This window comes from Hyaena hyaena, unplaced genomic scaffold, assembly GCF_003009895.1.
Source record: "Hyaena hyaena isolate Hyena2069 unplaced genomic scaffold, ASM300989v1 scaffold_541, whole genome shotgun sequence".
Lineage (NCBI taxonomy): Eukaryota > Metazoa > Chordata > Mammalia > Carnivora > Hyaenidae > Hyaena > Hyaena hyaena.
Genome location: NW_024081174.1, coordinates 297,790 through 314,636, shown reverse-complemented (window position 1 = coordinate 314,636; position 16,847 = coordinate 297,790). Strand labels below are relative to the sequence as shown.

Here is a 16,847-nt window from a genome sequence, read left to right as displayed (position 1 = left end):
TGGCCCTAGGAAGTAGGCAGATATTATTATCCCGGTTTTGCTGATGAGGAAGTGGCGGGCAGGGGATTAAGGGGGTTGCCAAGTGCCCCAGCGGGCAGCCAGCTCAGGCGCCTGGCTCAGCCCCCACGCTTTCTACGATCTTGCACTAAAGCCTCAGCTGAGGAGGGAGCGGCTCTGGGTTTGGTTCAAATCCTGCCTTCTCATCCATGATGTCACTGACCCTTCAACCCTCATGGTACCCGTGATGGTACGATGCACTGCTAGATCAGATTTTCTTCATGAAGGTTCGGTTTCAAAAGCGAGTAGAGATCCATCTTAGACCCCTGCAATGCCCGCCTGTCCTCCGGCTACGCTTGCTCTGTGTTTGCGTTTCTTGATGCACAGAACAGGTGCGGTGTGGTGTCTGAATGGTCCCCCGCTCCTTCGCTCTGCGAAAGCAGGATGACAGCGCCTTGGGCAGCTGCTCTGCTCACCGGGGGAGCTAAGCTGAGAAGCAGGGGTTCTTTGCGGCTCAGCAGATGCTAAGGCGATAAGCTGCACCTTCTGGGGCCTCTGGGAGGCTCAGCCAGCCTGGGCCGGTTCTCTGCTCTCCAGCGGCTGCCGTCATGGACGTGTGTCTGAGCTCCTAGCAGCAGCCCTTGCACCTGCAGGAGGCGCCGCGGACCCCAAGTGGCCGCTTCGAGCCAGCGCCAGCGGCGGAGGGGGCTCCCCGGGAGGAGGAGGAAGGCACCGGCGGAACTCCTGGAGGTAACCTCCTCCCAGACCGCGCACCTCCTCAGCGCTTTCCCTGTCCTTGGCATTTCCTGGTTAACTTCTGTGACAAGAGTTCCCATTTCCTTTTAACTAGATGGTTCCCATAGTGAAGCTTGGGAGAGAAGCGCCTTTATGGAGCAGAGGCATAGCATTAAAAGCAATCCTTATTTGCCTTATTATGCACTTCTCGAAGTCCACAAGTTGGTTTTAACCTGTGTACAAATCTCAGATGGTTGTATTTTTGTTAATAAGAACTCTTAAAAAGAAACAGAATCCTGATTCACTTCGGCTTTTCGCCAGAACGTTCTCCCCGGCAGCTGTGTCATACATGGGTTGCATTTCTGCACAGAGGGACTCCGTAGTCATAAATGTTAGATACAATGGTGAATGTCAGAAAAGCCAAGATACAGCATTTCCAAACTTTATAATCATTTAACATGGTAAAATTCTGCTCTAGCTCCACAAATCAGGACCGTTTATTTTTGCTAAACTAGTTTATGGACAAAGGCAATTCTATCTCTAATTTCCGATCTCGCTAATGCTCTCAGACCAGCATCGATACAATGGGCGAAAATATTTAGTATGCAATAAACATAAATTATCTTTGTAGGATGCAGAAGGGTCTTATGGGAGAATATTTGTATGCTGGTGTTTGTGTACAATGTTGATTGGGAATACAGGACTTACCAGCTCATTAGCCTGTGAACCGCTGAGCCGCTCCAAATCAGCCCATTGACTTTTCCTGCAGTCAGAGAAGAGTAAGTCCCCAGCGTGTGAGATGCGGGATGAAGGGAAGAAGCTGTCTGAGCCACAGCGGCAGAGGGAAGCCTGGAGAAGCTGGCATGAGTCCTCGCCGGTCTGGTTCCTCCGAGTCACCTACTCCAGTGATGAAACCTCAGAGGGAAAAGGAGTCGCCCTGTACCAACTCCTTGTACCAGCTGGCCTGTCCCAGCTCCTAAATGTCAGGGATTTTTTTGAGGGTTGTTGTTAAACATGGCCATTACTGAAATTTAAGTTATGCAAACTTACCACTCAATAGATTATATAAAAGCCAAAGGAATATTTAAAGGCTAAGGTAATAAACAGAACTCATCCTGACTTAGTTTATTACATTATAAGATGGCCTTTAAGACTACCTATGCACTTGAGGCTATTGATGTCCTTCGTTCTGCATGGTGGAAACACTCCCTCCCCGGCATCCGCTGGAGGCTGGCAATGGCCGCGGTGGGAGCATTGACACCATAGTAATCATCAGACCCTACAAGTGCTTCTGCCCCTCGCCCCACACTGACTGCGAAGCAGGTACTGGCACACCGCGGTCTAGTGCTCTACCTCTTTAGCACCTCTGCAAAGCCCTGTCAGCCTCTGGCTCCCTGGGAGAAGCTAGTGCCGCTTTGGTCATTCACAGATAATGGATTGGTGGTGTTAGATATTAGGAGCTTCCCATAAAAAGAGGTAGGTGAGGGCCGCAGGTCTCCTTCCCCCCTACCTGGGTGTGGGACAGGAAAGGACAACATCTCAGGACTGACTTGGCCGCTATTTATTAGCAGGTTCTTGTTCTGTGAAGCCCCAGGTCTCTGGAAAGCTTACCTTTAAGTCAGGGCACAAAATTCTCCCCCGGGGGCTGGAGCCCACGCTCCATCAGAACAGGGGGGCCAAAAGCAGCGCTCCTAAAGGGCTGTGGACACCGTAGTCTACAAACCAGTCTACAAACCTAGTCTCCAACCTAGTCTCCAACCTAGTTTACAGCCTCATCTACAGCCTCATCTACAACCTAGTCTACAACGTAGTCTACAGCCTCGTCTACAACCTAGTTTTCAACGTAGTCTACAACCTCATCTATAACCTCATCTACAAACCTAGTTTACAACCTAATCTACAGCCTAGTCTACAGCCTAGCCTACAACCTAGTCTACAGCCTCATCTACAACCTAGTCTACAATGTCGTCTTATAGCCTAGTCTACAACCTAGTCTACAAACCAGTCCCCGTGCTCCGCTGGGCTCTAAGACCATTTCTCAGTCTGCTGCATGCTGACACTTCCTTGTAACATACAACGAAAATTAATTTCTAAAAAACCAAAATGAAAACACATGTGAAGACAAAATGCAAGCCTTGTTTCTTTGGGTTTTTGTCTGCTTACAATTGGATTCAACAGGCATGGTCAAATGGTTGTAAACATTTAGAAGAGCTGACTCCACATGTCTGTGGTCTTCTGTGAGCCTGTTCCAGTGATTGGGCCAGCACGCGCTCGTCAGGGTGAGGGAGGGTGCACTCCTCATTAGGTTTCTCCAAAGACCTTCGGCCCTTCACCTTGTATTCGTGCCCTTCCCTCTTCTTCCTCTTTCTCCTTCAGTATAGATTTCTGATGAGAACATCTCAAATGTTAACCCACCCCGCTCCTTCTAGCACTTTCCAAAGGCCCATATTTCTCCTGTAGTGACAAATGTCCCAGGCGGGCCTCAGGGAGCAAAGGCAGGTTTCATGCAGCTCCTTGCTGCTAATTCCTTCTCACTGATGGTACCTTCTCTTCTGCTGTGTGCGCGCTGAGTGTCCTCAGTCCTGACATTTTCTCGCGCTGCTCTTTTTATTCTGAAACACTCTGCAAAATGTGCATGACCAGTCTCGATCTGGTGCTCTTTTCCTCTCATTTTATAGGATATTCAATAGCTGCCTATGAGTTGAAAGGGTATTTAAAGCAATAGTAACTTAATAGCCAGGGCTCATCTGACACCCTCCCCCAGGACTGGGGAGCTGGCTCGTCTTTGGGTGGCCCATACCTTTTGCTGAGGAGTTGTAGGAAGCATTTAAGGAACACACTCCTGCCAACGTGCGGGAATGTTACTTCACTTCGAGACCTAAAAATAGTCAGGTCCGTGTTTGTCTAGGTCCTCATCCAGACAGCTCATTTGTGCCATTCAGCTGGTCAGCTCACTTTCTCCTGCCATCAAAACAGAGGGGCAGAGATGGGGCTGTGCCTCTCTGTCCTCCACTGCATGGAGGAGGGGACCCAGGGCATCCGCTGGCATTTCGAATTATCACGTCCAAACTCCATGTCCCCATCATCCCAGATCATTCAGTTTTGGCTAGCTGGCAGCCACGGTCATGGGCAGCATCAGTCCCTCGCTGTGGAAAAAGTGCCCAATCCATTCCCTTCTTACCAGTTCTACCCGGTGTGCATTTGCGCTGGACACACACATCATGGAACCTATTTTATTTTCTGCCCCGTAGATACTAACAACATGGACCCATCCCTCCACGGCCTCCAGCAGTTCGTTCCCACAGACTACGAGAGCTACACTCAGGAGCACTATCTGTTTGCAGGCGCCAAGATTGTCATCCAGGAATCGATAGAGAGCTATGGCGCGGTGGTGTGGCCGGGGGTGAGGCAGCAATTGCATTCGGGATGGTGGGGTTTGCGGGGGCGACAGTGGCGATTCCATACGCCGGGGTTGCCTTGAACAATGTGCCAAGAGCTCTTATGTCCTGTGCTTCCCCAGTGGGGGTGACTCATTGGCCCCCAGGGGGGGCGAGGGTGCGTTGGGGCTCACAAAGGAACAGCATCTCCTGCAGGAGTGATTATATCCCTCCATTGATTTTCTCGTTAAGATAGGCTTGCACATTTCAGGAAGTAAGATGAAAAATTCATATGAATGTTGAGGGGAAGATGTGCTCGCTTCCCTTTGGCTCCAGGCCGTGGGTTTCCCAGGGGAAGCGTGTAGAAGACGGGCTCCCTGTCCTCCCTGCAGCAGCCCGTGGGGGGGGCATAGAAAAAGGGGAGACACTGCATTTCGAGCCGGGAGCCCAGCTAGTTCCTGCTGTGTGGCCCTGGATGCTCACTTCCCTCCCCGATCTGGGTGGGGCACCCAGCTCGCCGGTGGCACACAGTCGCTGGGGGAGGGTCGTGAGCACTCACTGAAGCGACTGCTAAGGTGACCCTGCTTTCGCCCGACAGCTGGGGAGACGGGGGCTCAGGACGGCCACCCTCTGGGGGAAGCCGCGCCACCGGGCTTGGGGCAGCCGCCCTCCAATGCCAGCCCGGCTGCTCCTGGAGGCTCCGGTCCAAGCTGCTCTGTCGTCGCCAGGGGATGGCACTGGGGTCTGGGTTCAAATGCAGACCCGCTGGCTGAGCTTTGCGGGTGGAGGCGCCCTAGGGCTCCCTGGGAGGGGCGTCCTGGGTCCCGGGAGGCAGGTGAGGGGGTGCCAGGAGGGGGACAAGGGAAGGGGCAAACAAAGGGCTGCTGGAGCCGCTTCCCCCCGGATAAGGCAGCGCGTGTTCACCCCTGCGCATGAGCCTGATGCGCTTCTGGAGGAGCCTCTTTGGCTAATAAGCCGTTTGAAAACCACCGAAGGCGCCCGCAGCTTCGTGGTGCAGTATATGCGGTGAACGGACAGCTGGGCAGGGGTGTCGGGAGATCGGGGCCGGGAGGGCCTCTGCCCACCGGCCTGTTCTGTTCTCGGCGAGGCCTCCGCCGTTCACCGCCGGCCCTCGCCTCTTGGCACCCGGTTTCCTGAAAGCTGCCAAAGCAGGTGTGACGCCCGGTGCGGCTCTCTGCGGAGGAGACCCCTTTCGGGTTCCCAGGGCCGGGAAGGTGGGGGTGTTCACCATGCAGGGTCCATCGAGCTGGGTCTCCGGACAGCACCCCCGGGGGGCTGGGCCGCTCACAGGGCAGGGCGCAGAGGGAAGCCTGCAGCCGCCTCTTGAGAGGACCCCTCACAGCAGGTCCTCGCGATGGCTCGGGGTGACACCCCCTGATGTGGAAACCCCTGCACCCCGAATCGCTATCCGTCGTCTTCAGCCAGAGAGCTCCCTTCCCACGCCCGGAACTCTGCGCAGTGTGCCTGCGATGGTGCTGTTCCACCTGCCGCTCCTCGCTGGACGTCCCCGCAGCCCTCTCCGAGCTCCTTCAGCACCTAGGTCCCCTCTCGCTGGCCCCCTGGGTCCCTGGAGTGAGCCTCCTTTACACCCCCCACCTGTCTTAGAAGCCGTTTACATGCCCCTCCCGCAGCCCCACCCCGTCCTAGAGAGGAGACACGGAGAGTCCCACTCTTCACTGGGGGGCGCGTCTCCCACGGTCCTGGCCACCCCCCTGCAGCCCAGGCCCCAGACAAAAGTGGCATCGTAAGGAGCCCGGAGCAGCCACAGGAAGAAGAGACCTAACGCTACTCGCAAGCCAGAGTTCAATGTGCTCAGGGAACTTCCTCTGTGGAACCTTCCTGATGTCTGGGGTCTGTGGCGTTGCTAGCGGAGACTCCTCCATGTAAACACCTTGCCAGACCGTGCACAGCCCATACCCTTTATGTCTTTGTAGAAGGTCAGGGAGGTGGAGGAAGAGGAGAATAAAGGAAGAAGGAAAGGACGTCTGAGCTTCTGGGTAAACAGTTGCCTGAATTCCTTCATGTGCTTTCTAGCATCTCATTGCTGCGACTCAAGGTGTGGTCCGAGGACGGCAGACAGGCAGTCTGGAGCCGCAGGTCCACCCCCTCCCCCCCACCAGCGTGGGCACCTGGCCAGGCCCCCGGTGACCGAGGGTGGTGACTGCGTCGGGAAGGGAGGTGCTGACTTCCTTGTACAGCAGTTGTCCCTGAAGCGGGCGGCCCGGCTGGACCAGACCGAGCGGGAGGTGCTGTTCTGGAGGCTTCGGTCCTGGACTTGGGAGAGCTGAGCTGATGTGGCCGCTGCCAGTTGGGGACACTGATCCAGCGTCATCAGATAGAGGCCATTGAGCAAGTGTGTCTCCAGCCCCTCTTATGCATGTTGTACCTTTCACATCCCAGAGGTCCAGATATGGCACCGAATGCAGATGCTGATCCTTACGAATCCCTTAATAAACTGGAACTATTAACAACGTCTCTTTTGGTGTCTCGCAGGGGTAGGGAAGGGGGGGTTGCTACGGGTTTCCAACACTCCGACGTTCAGGTGATCACTGCAAATTTTTTTTTTTTTTTTTTTAGGCCACAGCTTTGTGTCAGTATTTGGAAGAACATTCAGAGGAACTGAATCTCCAAGACGCTAAAGTACTCGAAATTGGTGCTGGCCCGGGCCTTGTTTCCATCGTGGCCAGTCTTTTAGGTTTGTCTGTTTATTCCTGACTTGGTTTCAAAAAACCTTTATTTTGGCAGCAATGACAGTGAGTGCTCTCTGTCCGGCCAGCTGGGATTTAGGTGCTGGGCCATGATTTCACTCATCGAGTCCCCCCAAAATGTCACAAGCGAGGGGTGAAAACTGTTAGCCCAGAAAAAAGCTAAGTGCATCCGAGAGAGATTTGGTACCTCACCCAGTCCACCAATGACCAGGTAATGAAGTTCAAATTCTGGAAGTGCGACCTCTCCAGCCCCTGTTGTGAATATGTCTCCTGTTTCTCGTTGGAAATGTTATAACTACCCTTTGAAGAGAAACAAGTGAGTTAATCCAAGGTGAAGACAGATTTATGCCCCACATGCAGGTTGTGAGTTCCCGGGCACCGAGCAGGGGGTGGGCACAAATGTGGCATAATTCTGCCTACACCATTACAGTTCTGCTCTGTTCAAACCAACCTGGAAGCATGGCGATGCATTTTGTGGACTCTCGTCACGAGCTTTAAGACGCCTAACAGTTAATTTAACAAATTTAGGTTGGGGAGAGTCAGACAAAACAGATCATCCTGTGGAAAGAAAACTGGGTGCTGAATACTTCATATAAAAGAAAAAACCGAACTGTTTTTGTTTTTTATTTAACATTAATTTATTTTTGAGAGACAGAGCATGAGCAGGGGAGGGCAGAGAAAGGGAGACACAGAATCTGAAACAGGCTCCAGGCTCTGAGCTGTCAGCACAGAGCCTGACACGGGGCTCTAACCCACAAACCGTGAGATCGTGAACTGAGCTGAAGTCAGACGCTTAACCAACCGAGCCACCCAGGCGCCCCCACAAATCTTCAGATAAGGAGAATTTTAGAAAGAAAAACACTATAAATTCTTATATGAAGCAGCTAATTATCCTGAAATCTTCCAACACTGCACCACTGTTTCTTAAAAAATGCTAACATGATTCTATTTCGGTGGTGATTTTGCCCCACGAAGGGCATTTGGCCACATCTAGAGACATTTTGAATGCCACCCGTTGGGGTTAGAGGCCCGGGCGCTGCCACACATCAGACTCAGCGCCGACTCCCCACAGAAAAGAGTTACCAGCGGGACTGGGTCGCCGATGTCCAGCCCGCATGTCAACGGGGGCAGAGCGGAGAGGCCCCGTTACATGTGTTGTGTTCTCCCTGAGGGCCCGTGTCCCCTGTGGCTGCCTGAATGTTTCCAGGTGATGATCACGATTTTTCTCTTTATTTCTTAGGCGCTCAAGTCACAGCAACGGATCTGCCCGACGTCCTAGGAAACCTTCAATACAATCTCCTGAAGAACACGTTAAAACGTTCGGCGCATCTGCCCGAAGTGAGAGAACTGGTCTGGGGGGAAAGCCTGGAGCAGCACTTCCCCAGGTCAACGTTTTATTATGACTACATCCTGGCCTCGGACGTCGTCTACCACCACTACTTCTTGGACAAGCTGCTGGCCACCATGGCTCACCTCTGTCAGCCAGGCACGGTGCTGCTGTGGGCGAACAAATTCAGGTTCAGCACCGATTACGACTTTTTAGAGAAATTCAAGCAAGTTTTCGATACAACACTCGTGGCTGAATTTCCGGAGTCATCGGTCAAAGTTTTCCAAGGGATTCTAAAATGGGATTAAGTGAAGCAAAATGCCTTTCGAAACAGTAGTGTGTCTTTTGAGCGGTGTTAGACGTTGTCCTGTCAATAAAAGACCTTTTATAAGATTGAGAAGCGAGTGCAGAAAAATGACCTGTACGCCTAGAATAACATTGCGGCGGCTTTCTAAAAGAACCTATTTAAGATGATCTGATTAATCTAAATATCCACAAAGAATAATGTGAAAACGTAAAAGTAGCTTTGTTGGCGCCCAAAAGATCTCAATTGTTTAATAAACTTTATATGAATAAATTGGTGAATGGAATCATTCCATTTATTCCATGAATAAAATGGAAGAGCCGACTTCCCCCTTGTTATTTTAACTGCGAATCTGTTAATGCACTTCTGTCACGTGCCCTTTGAAACTGAGCCTGAAAGGGTCCTTCTACCTTCATTCTGAAGAATCTACTTATACAGATTTTAGTGGCAGCAAAGGGAGAGGATTTTGAGGGACATGAAGAGTTAGAGGCTTCACACTGGTTGAAAGTGAAAAATACTAGAATATGGGAAGGCATATTATCTTAGGAACTTCAGAAGATAATTTACTCTACAAATACCCTGCTTCTGTGCCAATTAATTGCCTGCAACCATTTCAAGTTACATTTCTGGATTGTCTGGGTTCCCCTCCCCACCCCCAGCTTTGATTTATGGTTAAAATTCCTAGAAAAGTAGGAAAGAATGGGAGTTTTGTTTGTTCTGATAATGGAAGGCTACAAAAAATCTAAAACAAACATCATGACTATAAAATGTTAAAGTTTCTTCTCTGAGGTGGGGGAAAAATGAAAAATCCAGCTACCACCGTTTCTCAGCATTATACTAGAGGTTTTAGCCAATGAAATAAAGGAGAGGAGGGGCGCCTGGGTGGCTTAGTCGGTTAAGCGTCTGACTTTCGCTTAGGTCATGATCTCGTGGTTCGTGGGTTCGAGCCCCGCGTCGGGCTCTGTGCTGACTGCCAGCTCAGAGCCTGGAGCCTGTTTTGGAGTCTGTGTCTCCCTCTCTCTGACCCTCCTCTGCTCACGTTGTCTCTTTCTCTCTCCTAGAAATAAATACAAATATTAAAAAAAAAAAGAAATAAAGGAGAGGAATAAAACAGGCACATTTAGGATGGAAGAAAGAAAAGGGACCCTATTCGTGGGTGACGTATGATTGTTGATGTAAGCCAGGGTCTGCAGACATTTCTCTGGAAAGGCAGGTTAATAAGTATCTTCAGGCTACATACCACGTCTACAGAATATACACATATGTTTTACAACCATTTGTAAAAACTCAAGACTCACTCCTAGCTTGTGGACCCTGTGAAAAACAGGCTATAGATTCAGCTTGTGTAGGCCATGGTTTGCTGGCCCCGGAACTACAGATGATAATCTACAGTGGAATGATTGGAATTTATACGAGTTTAGTAGGGGCGCCTGGGTGGCTCAGTCGGTTAAGCGTCCGACTTCCGCTCAGGTCATGATCTCGTGGTTTGTGGGTTCGAGCCCCGTGTCCGGCTGTGCGCTGACAGCTCAGAGCCTGGAGCCTGCTTCCCATTCTGTGTCTCCCTCTCTCTGCCCCTCCCGACTCATGCTCTGTCTCTCAAAAATAAACATTAAAAAAAAAAAAAAAAGAGTTTAGCAAGGTTGCCAAATGTTAACATATAACATTTGGGACCTGACCCCGTGTCTCTTCTTAGACTTAAAAGTGGAATTCTTTCAGATTTCTAGAACAAAGGAATATGATGATCATATGCTTATTTTATTATTTTCTAAATGGATACAAGTCTGCTCTTTTAGAAGAGCCAGATTGATGTAACATAAAATTTTATACCCCAAAATATGTTTGATGTAATATAACATTTTATACTAAATAATGTAGTATTGCATATTCATATGTTGAAAAAGCCAGTGTTCCAATTTCCGGTTGTCTCTTAAATGTCATGACATTTACTTTCAGCGTTTGTCGGAAGCAGGGAACGGCCAAGGTCCACAAATTTGACTCACTGACTGGCAGGTACCTGACGTCTCTTTCAACCTATAGGTTGAATCTCTTGCTTTTTCCTCCTGCCATTTATCTGCTGGAGCGTCTCTACCCGCTGCATTATGCTGACGGCACCCCGGGGTGTCCCTTTCCTACGTCCCTCTATCTGGTTCTTCATGCAAATTGTACGTTTTAATGACTCCGGTTTGCAGCCATCCAGGCCAATGGTGGCTTGGATCGCACTCCAGCCAAGTCTTACTCATGAGTGAATAGAGAGGATTGTTGTTGGATGCTACTGAGTTTTGAGGTAGCTCAGTACATAGAATCATTGAAATATAGGCGAGGGGCTTTAAAAGCCATTCATAAAAGGAGAATTGGGGAAGAGAGCTTCAGTTGCTTTATATTCTATTCACATTTTGGATAGGGCTTGGCACAGTCAAGATTCTAGAATCACTTCGCGTCTAGGACTGGGAATGCAGGCGGTCCTAACTGCGTGGTGGAAACTGACATCTGTCCCGGCCTCTGGAACTGGGAGGGTTCACGTGTGGCCCCCGAGCGGACGTGGCTTCCATCAACGATACACCTGCTTGTTAATCTCTGGGAGCCTCTCGGAAAAGCAGGGGCTCTAACTGAAACTAAAGTGGTACCTTTGGGGGAGCGCGCGGCAGGCTCGTGCCACATGGCGCAGGGGGCCGTGTCTGCCTCTCACCCGCCCGCGGTCCGTGGGCTCCGGGGAGGCCGCTCCTGCCCGCGACACCCCCGGCCCTGCCCCTTGGGGCCGCACACCCACCGCCCTCTTCTTTCCCGGCGCCCTCGTGCATTTGTTACCAATGCGGTTTTCTCCTCCGGTTAATTATGTTCAGACTAACAAAGGCCAGAACTGATTCTTTTTTTTTTTTTTTTTTTCCTATTCTGTATGAAATTCTCTGTTCAAGAGGATTTTTGAAGATTGGGGGAATGAAAAGGACCCCTCCTTTCCATCTCTCTGTGCCTGCTTCTCCGACTCGGATCCTCAGTGCCTGAGCCAGGGTGAGGGAGCAGAGACCCAGGCTGGGAGTCCAGCCTTTGTGTTTTGACACCTCACCGCCGGAGGGGAGAGGGGGAGAGGGACCCGGCCACACACGCTCCAGGGCAAAGAGACGTTATCCGAGGAAGTGGCTGCTGCAGGAGGGGTGAGAAATCCCATGATGGCAAAGCTCCTGCCAGTGACAACTGGGAACGGTCCCTTAGCACTGGGGAGGGGCCACAGACCCAGCACCGAGCATGTGCTCTGTAGTTTTGAGAGAAAGAAAGCGAGCGGGGGAGGTGCGGTGAGAGGGGGACAGAGGGTCCAAAGCGGGCTCTGTGCTGGCAGCAGAGAACCCAATGCGGGGCTCGAACTCACAGACTGTGAGATCACGACCTGAGCCCAAGTCGGATGCTCAGCTGAGCTCCCCAGGTGCCCCCTTCTGTTTCTTTAAAAAGTACCTCTTTCAATTGCTTTCAGTGGGTGTGGAGCAAAAACTGGCCACCATTACCAGAAATAGGAAACAGGAAGACTGTACCTGCCTCCCCTCCTTTTTTTAAGTTTATTTACTTCGAGGGAGAGAGAGAGAGAGAGAGAGACAGATTGGGGGAGGAGCAGAGAGGGAGAGCGAGAATCCCAAGCAGGCTCTGACTTGACTGACAGAACCACCCAGGCGCTCCCTCTCCCTGGCGTTTTTTTTTTTTTTTCAAGTTTGCTTATTTCGAGAGAGAGCAGGGGAAGGGCCGAGAGAGGGAGAGAGAGAGAATCCCATGCGGGCTCCTCACTGTCAGCACAGAGCCTGACATGGGGCCTGAACCCATAAACCATGAGGTCATGACCTGAGCTGAAACGAAGATTCGGATGCTCAACCGACTGAGCCCCCCAGGCGCCCCCTCTCCCGGGCTGTTTAAGGTACTGTTTTACCTCCTGTATTAACCGAATCACAAAGAAACAAGAATGACTTTACCGAGGCTGACAAGACAGCTTTGCAGGACTCCCCCCCCCCGCCCCCCGCCTCCGGTCACGGTCACGGCCGCTCACCCAGGTTCCAGCGACAGGGCTGGTCTAGGAATCACACAGTTCAGAGCAGCCTGTGCCAGTCTGTGGACGGCTCTCTAAACTCCTCAGCAAACTAACCAGTCATCATCATCGTAACATTTTACCGCCCGTGGAAGACTAGCTCCAAGAGAAGAAATAAGTAGGAATTAGATATAGAAGTTTTTGTTACAACTGAGAACTAATAAAAGGCTTATTGAGTCTTTAAAAAAACAAACCAACCAACCCTGGGGCGCCTGGGTGGCTCAGTCTGTTAAGCATCTGACTTTGGCTCAGGTCATGATGTCACAGTTTGTGAGTTTGAGTCCCACATCGGGCTCTGTGCTGACAGCTCAGAGCCTGGAGCCTGTTTCGGATTCTGTGTCTCCCTCTCTCTCTGACCCTCCCCCGCTTATGCTCTGTTTCTCCCTGTCTCAATAATAAATTTAAAAAAATTTAAAAATTAAAAATAATAAAGGGAGGCTGGGAACTCACAGCATCACACACACACACACACACACACACACACACACAGGCTGCCACTAACCGGCCTGTTGGGAGTCCCCGGCCACCTCCTGTGCCTGGAGCTCCACACTGTTTTTGAAGGTTAGGGTATCCAAAACCCACCATGGCTGAATTCTTCTTCCACATTAAAAATGTAGCAAAAAGACCCAAACCTGAGGGATAACGTGAGAAATCCCAGAGCTCTAAAACGATGGCGTTTTTATGTAAAAGTAAGTCGTATTTGAAGGATCCTAGAATTGAACCTTCACATAACTCAGCAGGCAGTACTTAAACATACCACCAGGGGCGCCTGGGTGGCTCAGGCAGTTAGGCAGCTAAGCATCCAACTTCTCAGGCTCAGGGCCCAGGTCACGATCTCAGGTTGGTGGGTTTGAGCCCCGCGTCAGGCTCTGTGCTGCCAGCTCCGAGCCTGGAGCCTGCTTCTGTGTCTCCTCTTCTCTCAAAAAGAAATAAACATTAATAGAAGCTAAAAAAAATCAAAATGTACCGCCAGAAAGCTTCTAGCCTTAAATTTATATTACAATTGGATTTAAAAAAATGTGAGGTCCATGAAAATGGGGGACCATTTGGTCAGTAAAAAAACACTTGCGAAGATTTTCTCCTTTACTAATGAGAAAACTGGCAAAACTTCCTTGAGGGGCAACTTTTTCCAGAACTGTGGGATTAACCAAATGCAGGTCCGGACCCGAGGCGTGCATCCTCAAAGACGTGGCCGGATGTCAGAACAGCATACCTTGTGATGTGTCACGCTGCCCTGTCCCCATCGCGTCCCCAGCCACACGGTTGCCTTGCAAACCAGCAGCCTGGCGCTCACTGGACGGGGGCCGAACAGGGTTGGGGGCTCCGCCAAAGCTTGGAACGCTTATTCCACAGAGACCCCCCACGCGCAAAGTCGTCAGGTTAACTGGGCTCAGATCTCGGGCCCAGAAGCCGTCTCCCCCGGGGAGGCGGCCTAGAGAAGTGCAGGCGCCTGTGGGATTGTGCGGTGGCCTGAGACGGCCAGCGGCTGGCACGGGCTTTGGAGCCTGGTATGCAGAGGACCACACACATGCTACGGCCGTGCGCCTCCTCATGGAAGCCCTTAGAAGGACCCAAGCTTTCACCTGTGGCTGTGGCTGCCGCGTCCCCTGGGCGCGGCGCATGCAGGCGGCACTTACTAGGAATGGCAAAACCTGGGTTTTAAAACCGGTTGTCTGATAACCAACCAAGCAGTCAGCTACCCTCCCCTTTCCGAGCTGCTCGGTTTCCTCGCGGGCTGAACGTGTAGACGTGGGCACCTGTCCGTGTGAGTGAGGACGGAAGGACGTGTGTTTGGGAGAGAACATGTACGTGGCTGTTCGCCGACGGACGTTAAGTTCCAGATGGCTCAGAAATTGTGCGCAAAATGTGTGCAAGCGTATTTGTACTTCTCATGAAGGCTCGGATGTTTTTATCAGATAAAGGGGTCAACTGCCCCAGAACCGGCTGTGGGTGACTACAGCAGCAGAACTGGGAGGTCTTTCAGAGCAGGAAATGTACAAACCATAACCACACACACAAACACGTTTGCGTCAGTGAGTAGAGGCTTTTCCATATGGTCTACGTGTGTCTTTATTTTATGGAGAAATGAGAGAGAAGTAGAGTAGCCAGAAAGATAAATAAAAAACCAAAAATACACACAAAAGTTAGTCACAGAATAAGAACTGGCAATATATTCAAATAATTGCAAGCCTATAGGAAATATAAATTACCTCATGTTGTTTTTCTATTGATTTAATATATTATTTCTGCTTTAACCCCAAATTTTATTTATGAAAAATTAAGACCAACTTTAAGAAGCTTCAATATTCACCTTTATTATTTATAAAAAAAAAAAAAAAAAAAATGAAGGTACCAGAATGCATATGGCAGATACTGGGATCTTGCTTTTGCACATTTATTCGCGTGTTTACATTATTTCAACGTTAATAAACATACCGTATGTGTAGCTTTACAATACCTGATAAATAACTGTCTGGCACTTACACATGTATTATTAGTTCATTCTGATGCTCTGTGCGTCAAAGGATGTTAAAAATGATTCACCTGAAATAACTCCAAGATGAAGACTGATTTCATGAGAAGCAGTTATGCTCCCGCAATTGCCACACATTTATTTGTGTCAGTTTTATTTTTTTTCCCCCTTAATCTAATGTAAATGTTTGCAAAAAGAAAAAAAATCTGGAAATGAAGTTCCGTTATTTTTTAGTCCAATAAATAATTTTAGCTACGCTTAATGTAGCTTTTTAAGGCCTTCATACAATTGAAAAAATTAAAGTTGAGCATGTTAAAACCCTGTTCGTTTATAAAATAAAAAATAGAATTATACAGGTTTGCAGTTAAAAGTCATTGTTCAAAACCCATCATGCAAGTGAGATCTGCAACCCAACCGAAAGTCCTTGGTGCTGGCAGCCAGGGCACAGCCCGGTGCCAGCCGTGTGGGGCATTAGAAAAACACCATGATGTCAGAGGTCTAGATTTACATGGATTAAGCCACACGCCAGCAAATTCTCTGATAAATACACATCATTTTAATAATCAGTATTTGATAGCGGATGTAGACATGCATTAGACTAAAAATGCCACAAATTTGTTTTTATATCCATTCACTATAAAATTTTCGTTTTTAAAATTTAAAGTCTCGGTTCCTAGTTTAGAATACACAATAATCAGGAGGGTACATGATGGGAAGCCAGTTTTCAGTAAAAGATGCACAATGGGTCCATCCAAGTAACTTCATCAGCTAGAACAGAACACAAACATTTATTCTTAAGAAACCGATTCTTTCAAGCTCAATATTCAGGGTACATTCTGCACTAAGCATTTACTGATAATACGGTGGTAGCAGCACAGAGAACTTTCCTTCCATCCAACCCACCACCCATCGCCCTTCCTACCTGCTGGCCTCCCTTACCATCAGCTAACGTACTCACTTTCCTACCAACCAACCCAAACAGGCGACTATGACCATCCCGGCCAACCTTCCCTCTTTGCTGTCTTTCTACTAACCTTTCTATCTTCCCTTCTTCATTCCGATGTACTTGTTTCCTTCCTTCCTACCAACCTAGCTGCCTTTCGTTCTCTGTCTGACGGGAAGTTAAACACTGTTCTAGACATCGGGAAAGCAGCACTGAACAAAGTCACTTCTCACTTTCAGGCAAGTTTTATGCTCTATTCAGGAAAACCGAAGAGTACAAAAGCAAATCCACGAGCAGATGAATAAGCGAGTCCATAGAGAAGATGTATGTGTCAGGTATACAATAAAGAAAACCTTGATAAGATAACAGAGTGACTGGGAAGTGAGATGGTCATGAGCGGGATCTCCAGGGAGGCGACACGTAAGGGAAACTTGAAGAAGAAGGAACCTACTCTGCCAGTCTGGGGGAGAGCTCCCCCACAGCTGGACTAAGCTGGGTCCCAGGGTGGGCAGGGCCGTCCGTGGCTGCTTCGGCCACGCAGAGGTGACTCGCGGGATGGGAGCAGAGCCAGTCCGAGGAGGTGTGACAAGTGGCTGGGGAGGAAGGTGTGACAAGACGTGCCTTATGGGCCACGCGAGGAGTTTGGATTTTATTCTGCATGCGATGCGGCTTCAGCAGGAGGTGTCGAAAGCCATCTGTGCCGGCTGCGGTGTGGAGGACACGCAGTACAGGAACAGAGTGGAGGGCGCACAAGTTACGAAACACCCCCGGTATGAACATCTGGGTGAGTCATGGGCTTTGCTGATGTGAGAGCTCACAGATTATAGCTGGTGTGACGAGAATCACACTACACACCTTAATGGTCGAGTTCCAGAAAGATTTCTCTTAGCCTATTCAAA

General features: G+C 49.8%; 2 protein-coding genes across 3 annotated transcripts in view; one reads left to right on the top strand and one right to left on the bottom strand.

Moving 5' to 3' along the window:
* Positions 1–278: 278 nt before the first annotated feature.
* Positions 279–8,696, top strand: METTL21C (methyltransferase like 21C). The gene is given in 6 exon segments (XM_039255717.1): positions 279–315; positions 318–389; positions 595–747; positions 3,984–4,135; positions 6,708–6,825; positions 8,079–8,696. Coding segments are annotated over 6 exon segments (927 nt in total). The 3' UTR covers positions 8,474–8,696.
* A 6,125-nt stretch (positions 8,697–14,821) lies between these two features.
* Positions 14,822–16,847, bottom strand: part of TPP2 (tripeptidyl peptidase 2) — a 70,837-nt gene continuing 68,811 nt past the window's right edge. For both annotated transcript variants that reach the window (XM_039255703.1, XM_039255704.1), the window contains one exon: positions 14,822–15,773. In XM_039255703.1, coding sequence (XP_039111634.1) covers positions 15,684–15,773 — 90 coding nt within the window. In that variant the 3' untranslated portion in view covers positions 14,822–15,683. The remainder of the gene's footprint in view (positions 15,774–16,847) is intronic.